General features: G+C 61.8%; 1 protein-coding gene across 1 annotated transcript in view; it reads right to left on the bottom strand.

Moving 5' to 3' along the window:
* Positions 1-2077: 2077 nt before the first annotated feature.
* The window catches only part of TEDC1 (tubulin epsilon and delta complex 1), a 52023-nt gene continuing 44396 nt past the window's right edge, over positions 2078-9704 (bottom strand). The window contains exons 6-8 of the mRNA XM_029050024.2: positions 4998-5084; positions 2884-3087; positions 2078-2478 (exon numbers count right to left, since the gene is read on the bottom strand). Coding sequence (XP_028905857.1) covers positions 2188-2478; positions 2884-3087; positions 4998-5084 — 582 coding nt within the window. The 3' untranslated portion in view covers positions 2078-2187. The remainder of the gene's footprint in view (positions 2479-2883; positions 3088-4997; positions 5085-9704) is intronic.

Raw genomic sequence — 9704 nt, 5'->3', positions numbered from 1 at the left:
TTTAATGCTAATATTCTCACCGTTCCTCGATCTCGTCTGTCTCGCCACCGTCCCCGTGCCCACTTCCCGCCTCTGGGCCTGGAACGCCCTCCCTCTTCCTATCCGCCAGACTACTCGTTTTGTTGTCTTTCTCCCCCATTTAGAGCGTGAGCCCGTCGTTGGGCAGGGACGGTCTCTGTCTGTTGCCGAATTGTACGTTCCAAGCGATCAGTACAGTGCTCTGCTCATAGTAAGCGCTCAATAAATACAGATGAAGGAATATCGACAATGACTCTCCCCCCATTCAAAGCCTTCCCGAAGGCCCACCTCCTCCAAGAGGCCCTCCCTGACTCAGCCCTCCTTTCCTCTTCTCCCGCTCCCTTCTGCGTCGCCCCGTCTTGCGCTTTCTTCACGCCCCCTCCCAGCCCCACAGCATTTACGTTCACATCCGTCATTTTATTTCTATTGATATCTGCCCTCCCCTCTAGACTGTAAACTCATTTTTGAGCAAGAAGCGTGTCTGTTTATCATCATATTGTCCTCTCCCAAGCTCTATCCGCTAGGCTGCTTCTCATTTCCGGTTCTGACCTCCTAGAGAGAAATCGGTCGAAGCTCGATTTCTCTCTCGCCGTATCCTTTCACGACCGCCCCGGTTCCTCCCCGGGGCGGTGAATTTTCCGACCCCCGAGGTCAGGTGCCTGGGAACCCAACAGGTTCGCTCTCTATCTGAGAAACTCTCTGGCCCTGCTTTAAAATATAAAACCCCTGGGTTCCCTCTCCTCGAAGTCTCGGCTCGGAGGCTGAACGCCTCAGCTAGGCCTGGGCTCAGAGGCGGTGGCCGTCCCCGCTCGCTGCTCGGGCCTCCCAGAGAGATGGCCGGCAATCAATCGATTATAATAATGACGTCGGCATTTGTTAAGCGCTTACGATGTGCAGAGCACTGTTTTAAGCGCTGGGGTAGATACAGGCTAATCAGATTGTCCCACGTGAGGCTCACGGTCTCAATCCCCATTTTCCAGACGAGGGAACCGAGGCCCAGAGAAGTGAAGCGACTCGCCCACAGTCACACAGCTGACAAGCGGCAGAGCCGGAATTCGAACCCACGACCTCCGACTCCCAAGCCCGGGCTCTTTCCACTGAGCCGCGCTGCTTCCCACGCCGCTTACTGTGTCCAGAGCACTGTACTGACCACTTGGGAGAATACATTGTAACAATTTAACCGACACACTCCCTCCCCACAGAGAGCTTACGCTGTAAAGGGAGAGACAGACATTAATATAAATAATTTAATTACAGATATGGGCGTAGGCGGTGCTTAACGAATACCACAGTTATTATCAGTATCATTGCTATTATTACTAGCAGACCCCCAGAGCCCTCGGCCCTGATCCAGAGTCTGCCCCAGAGGCCTTCTACCAGAACCTCCGCCCCCCGAATCCTCACCCCCGGGGTCCCCTTTTTCAGGACAATCACAGTGACATTAATGCTACCGTTAAGCATTTACTATGCGCCGAGCACCGTTCTAAACGCCGGGGTAGATACGACAGCGGCCAGACACATTCCCTGCCCGCAACGCCGCTCTTCCGCTGCCGGTCACGGCTGACCCGTGAGGCCCCCGGGGGGCCGTGGACTCCAGCCAGAGAGGAGACCTCTCGCGCCCGCGGCAGCTACGGAAAAACCGGCCCGGGGCGGAGGTTCTGAAAACGGCAGCCCGCCCGCCGGTCTCCCTTGGCAATTTCCCTCCGTGAAGGAAAAACACCACGCGTTTTTATTTTCCGCGGGGACGGAGGGCCCCGGGCCGCGGTGCCGGCCTCTCCTCGGTCGAGCTGGCCCGGGCCCAAGGCGGTCCCGCCGACACCGCCCGCCCGTGGGGTGCCGGGCGGCGGACCCCTCCCCAGCGGATCCAGTCGCGGGGGACAACGCTGAGGTGATCCCCGAGGAACGGGGGCCGCGCGGGGAACCGAAGGGGGGACCGCCGGTCCCCCCCCACCCCGGCAGCGGGGAGCCGGAGGGGGTCCCGCGGGCCGGCCCGCCTGACTCCCAAACCCCTTCGCATCCACGGCCAAACGGTTCGCCCCCCCCCCCCCCCCCCCCCCACCGCGCTCCTAAACGGCCAAGGGGCCGCCGGGCGAATGGCCGTAGCCGGGCACGGGGTCCGTTTCCTGGGGGCCGACGGCCCACCGTCCCGGTCCCCCGCTCCGCGGAGTCTCAACCCTCAGCCGGGGGGAGGCAGACGGGGGCGTCGGGCCCGGCGGCCAGCTCCGCCAACCTCCGGGCGCACTCCCGCTGCAGCCGCGTCAACCGCCTCTGCAGGCGAGCCGCCTCCCCCCTCAGCTCGGCCACCGCTTGCGCGGCACTGACCCCGGGGGCCTCCGTGGCGGGGGGCGGGGGGCCGCGGCCCCTCCCGGCCGGGGCGGACGCCTCCCGGAACACCAGCCGGTGCCAGCCGTGAAGCCGCTCTCTGGGCCGGTCCTCGACGTCCGGGGCTTCTGGCGGGGCCTGGAAGGGGCGCGCCGAAGTCAGTCCCTGCGGGCGCCTACCACGGCCAAGCTGGCCCGTCACCAGGCGCCCCCCGGGTCCCCGGGGCCGGAAAACGGGCGGCCCGGGAGGCGCCCGGACGCCCGGGCCATCCTCCCTCCTCCCGCGCGGCGTGCCACCGTTGGCTCCAGAGGGACGAGGCCCGGGAGAAGCCAAATCCCCGCGCCCATCCCCGTGTCCGTGCCGCCCATCCACCCACGTGCAGGTCCTTACGCCCACGTGAGGTCACGCGGGCGCCTCTCCGGGAATCTCCGTGTGGGTCAGGGGACAGCCCGGGGGCCCCCCAGAAGTGGAAAGACCCAAGGGGGAGTCTCCCACCGGCGGTCAGCCCGCTCGTGCCCCTCCCCGGCCCCCCTCGAGCCTCACCCGCTCCGACGGCGTGGCCTTCGGGCAGGGCAGCAAGGCAGACACGTGGCATCTCAGGGCCTCCAGCTCCTCCGTCACCCTGGCCATCTCCTCAGAGACGTCTGCGGAGCCGGGGCGGCCCGCGGCCGCGCCCGTCGCCTCCTCGGGGTCGTCTCCGGGGCTGGGGACCGCGGGGTCTTCCTGGCTGGCGTCCCACACCGTCTCCTGAAGATGACGATAACTGCGGTATCTGTTCGGCGCTGCGTACGTGCCAGGCACCGTACTGAGCGCCGGGGCGGATACAGGCGGATCGGGTCGGACACGGTCCCTGTCCCACGTGGGGCTCGCATCCCTAGTTCCCATTTTTTTTTTTTTTTTTTTTAAAACAGAGGAGGCCTAGAGAAGTGAACTGACTTGACTGAGGTCACACGGCAGACGCGTGGCAGAGTTGGGATCAGAACTCGGGTCCGCCCGACTCTAAGGCCGCTTCGCTAAGTTCGGGCTGTCCCGAGTCCCGAGCCGAGGTCCCGTCTAGCCCCGCTGTTGGTTCCCGGGTCTCCCTGGAGGGTCTCGGACCCTCGAAAAGGGTCCCCCCAGTCTTCCCCGGCAAGGAGGACCCGCCCTGCGACCCTCAGGGCGGGACAGAGGGCGCTCCGATCCCGGGAGTTCACACGACCGTTCCGGCGGCCGGAACGGAACCTCGTTTACGGCGCGTTTCTCGAGTGAGACGGACGGTCCGCGTACGCCTCACTCCTGAAGCCTCAGGCCGAGGGGTACGACTTCTCCTGATCGCTGAGCCCAGTTCAAGGGGAAATCTGCAATTTGAACACGATATCTATCGAGTGGAAAAATGAAGTCGTTTGCAATTCACTCGCCGGCAAACGGGAGCCGTTGCCAAGTTACAAATAAAGCTCGGCGGCCTTCCTTTGACAAGTCATTTAAGTTACAACGAAATATAGGATTGCCGCGTGCGTGAAAACTCCATAAAGGAGACGGAGCTCGGAGCCGGCGGGGTGCGATACGGCTGGCGCGGACGCGGGGAGATCGATTCCCCGGGCCTCTGGTTTCCGAGTCGAGCGGCGCGAGACGTCCCGAATGTGAAGCCGCATAGCTTATTGGGGTCAGAACACGGGCCTGGGGGTCAGAAGGTCATGGGTTCTAATCCCCGCTCCGCCCCTCCTCTTGCTGTGTGACCCTGAGCGAGTCACTTGACTTCTCGGGGCCTCGGTTCCCTCATCTGTCGAATGGGGATTGAGACCGCGAGCCCCACGGTGGACAGGGACCGTGTCCAACCCGATCTGCTTGTATCCACCCCGGCGCTCAGTACGGTGCCTGGCAAACGGTAAGCGCTCAATAAATACTATCACGGTTATTATTAGTATTATTATTATTATTATTACTAACGAGGGAGAGGCGATCTGGACGGGATTTGGAGGTCAGAGCACTGATGTTCCGTCGGAGGCAAGCGGCACGGGCTCAAAGAGCTGCCCAATCTCTGAGAAACAACGTGGCCTAAGAGGTGGAGCGCAGGCTTTGGAGTCGGGAGGACCTGGGTCCTGATCCCGGCTCCGCCACCGGTCTGCCGTGCACTCACTTCATTCATTCGATCGTATTTACTGAGCGCTTACTGTGTGCAGGGCACTGTACTAAGCGCTTGAGTACCTCGGGCAAATCACTTCACTTCTCCGGGCCTCAGTTCCGTCACCTGTAAAATGGGGATTAAGGCCGCGAGCCCCACGTGGGACAGGGACTGCGCCCATCTCATCTTGTATAATAATGACGACGACGACGGCATCTGTTAAGCGCGTACTACGTGCAAAGCACCGTTCTAAGCGCCGGAGAGGATACGAGGTGATCAGGTTGTCCCACGTGGGGCTCCCAGTCTTCATCTCCATTTTACAGACGAGGGAACTGAGGCCCAGAGAAGTGAAGTGACTCGCCCCAAGTGACACAGCTGACGAGCGGCGGAGCCGGGATTCGAACCCACGACCTCTGACTCCTAAGCCCGGGCTCTTTCCACTGAGCCACGCCGCTTCCCACCTACCCTAGCCTTGGGTACGGGGCTCGGCACTTAACGAATACCATTAAAACGAAGGTCTCAGAGCAGGGCCCCGGGACTCAATTCGAGGTCTTACCATCCACTTCCAGTACACCAGCTCCAGGCGCTTCCACTCCAGAAAGGCTTCCAGGCGAGAGTTTTCGACCTCCAACAGCCGCAACAACTGTAAACACAGATCCGGTCCGTCATTCCCTTCTCGGGGTCCTCGGAAGCAGATCCACCTCACCGGCCCGTCGGAGGGAAGAACAAACCAGATGGCTCAGACCCTGACTGGCCGCCGCTCTAATAATAAGGTCGGTATTTGGTAGGCGCTTACTCTGTGCCGAGCACCGTTCTAGGCGCTGGGGGAGATACGGCTGGGGTCAGCAGGTTGTCCCTGGTGAGGCTCACGGTCTTCATCCCCATTTTCCAGATGAGGGAACTGAGGCCCAGAGAAGTGAAGCGACTTGCCCACAGTCCCACAGCTGACAAGGGGCAGAGCCGGATTCGAACCCATGACCTCTGACTCCCAAGCCCGCTATGACAGCCAGAGATCCCGCCTGGCTCGGAGAGGGGGCGGGGGGATCCTCGCCAAGCGCAGAGGCCTCTGGGAGGTGAGACTGTGAGCCCGTCAATGGGCAGGGATTGTCTCTGGTGCCCAACTGTCCATTCCAAGCGCTCAGTACAGTGCTCGGCACATAGTAAGCGCTCAATAAATACTATCGAATGAATGAAGGACTCCTGGGAAACGTCCGGTTGTCCCTCCTGGAGGCTCTGGGCCGCCGGGAAAATGGGGCTCGCTGGATGGACGTGGCAACGACGGGGAAAATAAAGAGCCCCCTTTGGCTCCTTCACAGTCGATCGGTGCTACGTATTGAGCGCTTACTCTCGGCGGAGCCCTGTACTAAGCGCTTGGGAGAGTCCAACACAACGGAACAATAATAATAAATAACAATAATTTAATAATTTAGGTATTTGTTAAGCGCTCACTACCTGCCAGAGTACTGTTATGATAATAATAATGATGGCATTTGTTAAGCGCTTACTATGGGCCAAACACTGTTCTAAGGGCTGGATAGATACAAGGTGATCAGGTCGTCGCACGTGCGGTTCAGTCTTCATCCCCATTTTCCAGAAGAGGGAACTGAGGCCCAGAGAAGAGAAGTGACTTTTCTCCAAAGTCACACAGCTGATAGGTGGCAGAGCCGGGATTCGAACCCACGGCTTCCGACACCCAAGCCCGGGCTCTTCCACGCCGCTTCTCCCATGAATGAACTGAGCAGACGCGTCCCCTGCCCGTAACGGGCTTACAGTCTAGAGGGGAAGACGGGCTACTGCTCTTGTCCGTCCGCCTCCCCCGATCAGACCGTAAGCCCGTCGAAGGGCAGGGACCGTCTCTCTCTGTTACCCACTTGTCCATTCCAAGCGCTTAGTACAGTGCTCTGCACGTAGTAAGCGCTCAATAAAGACTACTGAATGAACGAATCCCCTGCAGCTCCGCAAACCGCCGTCGACTCCCGGGCTAACCGGCAGCGGTCATAAATTAGGCCGGTGGTGACAGTGCGAGGAAACCCTAGAAGAGCGTTCTTCAAACCTCCCGGAACATCCCGTATCGGCCGGGGGGCCCACGGATTACTTTCCAACCCCAGAAATCCGCGTCCCCGTTTCCTTCGGGCAGAACTCCGGGATAAATTCTCTATCGGCCCGAGAGATCGACGGCGTTTCCGCCGCCCAGAGGATCAAAGGAAAGCGGTGTGGCTTAGTGGGTAGAGCCCGGGCCTGGGAACCAGAGGGATAATAATAATAATAATAATAACGTCGGTATTCGTTAAGCGTTTACTATGTGCAGAGCACCGTTCTAAGCGCTGGGGGAGACACAGGCTGATCGGGTCGTCCCACGTGAGGCTCACGGTGGATCCCCATTTTACAGGTGAGGTGACTGAGGCCCAGAGAAGTGAAGTGACTCGCCCACGGTCACCCAGCTGACGAGTGGCGGAGGCGGGATTCGAACCCATGAACCCTGACTCCCAAGCCCGGGCTCCTCCCACTGAGCCGCGCCGCTTCCCCCGACGAATAAAGGGAGCCGGTCTGGGTGACGCGGGAGGGAGTGGGAGGAGAGGAGAGGAAAGGAGGGCGCGGTCAGGGAAGGCCTCTTGGACGAGACGAGCCTGCAGGCTAGGTGGGGAAGCTGGGCTGAGACGGGGGTTGAGCGGAAGGAGCGAGTCGGGGTAAGGCAGAAGAGAGGAGAAGAGGAAAGGAGGGCGTAGTCAGGGAAGGCCTCTTGGAGGAGATGGGCCTACAGTACGGCTCTGAAGCGGGGAAGAGTCATTGTCTGTCAGGGATGAGGAAGGAGGGCGTTCTGAAAGATCATGCTAATAACGCTGGTATCCGTTAAGCGCTCACTACGTGCCGAGCACCGTTCTAAGCGCTGGGGTAGACCCGGGGGAATCGGGTCGTCCCACGTGGGGCTCACGGGCTTCATCCCCATTTTACAGATGAGGTGACCGAGGCACCGAGAAGTGAAGTGACTCGCCCAGAGTCCCACAGCTGACGAGTGGCCGAGCCGGGATCCGAACCCATGACCTCTGACTCCGAAGCCCGTGCTCTTTCCACTGAGCCGCGCTGCTTCTCGGAAGCGGCTCGGGCTCCCAGTCTCGAGGGGACCGCCTGGGAAAAGTGAAGTGACGCGCCCAAGGTCACTGAGCGGACAAGAGGCGGAGGCGGGATTCAAACCCAGGTCTTTCGGACTCCCGGGCCCGTGCTCCGTCCGCCGGGCCACGCTGCTTCGCAGTAGAGATAGTAACGATAACGTTGGCATTTGTTCAGCGCTCCCTACGTGCAGAGCACGGTTCTAAGCGCTGGGGCGGGGGGGGGATACGCGGTCATCAGGTCGTCCCACGTGAGGCTCACGGTCTCGATCCCCATTTTACAGATGAGGGAACTGAGGCACAGAGGAGTGAAGTGAACTGGCCGTTCTTATTATTCACACTGGTAGTCCCATCCCCAACCCCCCGGCCAAGCCGCTCACGTCCCCCGCGTCCCCCTAGGGAGCAAGGCGCGTGTTGGGACACGGGAGCGGCTGTTTCCCACGGGGGGACGCCCCCCCCCCCCCCCCCCAACTGGGCTGCCGCGGGGTCGGCCGGGGCCCCCCCGGCAGCCGGCCGGGGCCTCCGGGCGGCGCGGACGTTTCCCCGATCGGGACGGCCGGTCCCCCCCCGGGGTTCCCGACGGAAGAGGGAAGGACGTCGGTGCCGCGTGACCGAGGGTCTCCAAGGGCGCCCGCGGCTTTCCCACGAAATCCCGACGCCGGGGCCGAGGCGGCTTAGCGCGGAGGACTGGCTTCGAAATCCCGCTGGGAGCGCGGGGCTCCTGACGATTAGAGGCCTACGAATTTACGCCAATCGATTCACGTGCCCTCTCCGGCTCCCAACGTGGGCTCCGCCTGCCCGTCGTCCCGGCCCGCGCTCCCCGCCACCCGCGCCATGCCAACAGGGGCCCCGCCACCGCGCCGTCTCCGACGCTCTCTGTGCCGCCGCTGAGCGGCTAAGTGCTCCGTTCCCCGCACCAGACCCGGGCTCGAAAATAACCCCGGCACCGAGACGGCCGCCTTCCTACACGCCTTGGTTTTCCCCGAGCTCGGAGGCTTTAGCGTTTAAGGAGTCTGTGTCGGGGCGGGGGCTTCGGAGGGACGGGTTATTCCCATCCGCGGGCCACTCTGGAGTCAGAGGGTCCGCCGACGCCCTGATTTAGACGGCGGCGAGCCTGCCCTTTTAAGGAGCCTGACGGGTGACCGGCATCCGCCATCAGGGTGAGGCAGGGGTCTCCGGTGGCCCCTCAAACCCACACGCCTCCTCCCGGCCCCGTAACGGATACAGCCCGGGCCCGGGAATCGGAAGGTCGTGGGTTCTAATCCCCGGCTCGGCCACTCGTCCGCCGCGTGACCTCGGCCGCCTCCCTCCTCGGTGACCGCACCTTTAGAAACGGGGATCGAGACGGCGAGCCCCGGCTGGCCCGTATCCATCCCGGCCCTTAGGACGGTGTCTGGCGCATAGGAAGTGCTTAATACCGTAATCACAAATTGTTAGGCGTCGGGGCTCGGCGAGGGCAGGGAGCGCGTCCGTTTATTGTTGTGTGGTTCCCCCCCAAACACTCAGTACGGTGCTCTACGCACGGTAAGCGCCCAATAGATACGACGGAATGAATAAACGAACAGAGAAAGAGCCAGCCAGAAGGTAGATGTTTCCCAAGCCCTCGGACGCGACGGCTGGGCTCATCGAAGCTCCGTTGATCGATCGATCGATCGGTCGATTAATGGTATTCACCGAGCACTTGACTGTCTGCAGGGCACCGCTCCTCTCCCTCCGAGGCGGGGGAAGGAGAGCCCAGAAGGAGAATCTCTGACGGAACCACAGACCGTCTCCCGCCTCCAGTCCCTAGCTGGGGGGGGGGGGGGGGGCCCACGGAACCAGGTTGAGAGGAGAGATTGGGGCCGGAGGCTCGGAGAAGCAGCGCGGCTGGGCTTTGGAGTCGGAGGTCATGGGTTCCAATCCCGGCTCGGCCACTTGTCAGCTGTGTGACTGCGGGCGAGTCACTCAGCTTCTCGGCGCCTCGGTTCCCTCATCTGTCAAATGGGGGGGAAGACCGTGAGCCCCGCGTGGGACGACCCGATTCCCCCGTGTCCACCCCAGCGCTCAGAACGGCGCTCGGCACACAGTAAGCGCTTAACAGATACCAACGTCGTTAAGACCGAGCCCTCGGTCTCTCGGAAACCCGGGGATGCTGCCCGCGTTCCTTCCGAGCCCCC

The sequence above is a fragment of the Ornithorhynchus anatinus genome, chromosome 1, assembly GCF_004115215.2.
Source record: "Ornithorhynchus anatinus isolate Pmale09 chromosome 1, mOrnAna1.pri.v4, whole genome shotgun sequence".
Classification (NCBI taxonomy): domain Eukaryota; kingdom Metazoa; phylum Chordata; class Mammalia; order Monotremata; family Ornithorhynchidae; genus Ornithorhynchus; species Ornithorhynchus anatinus.
This window is presented reverse-complemented; position numbering and strand designations above follow the sequence as displayed.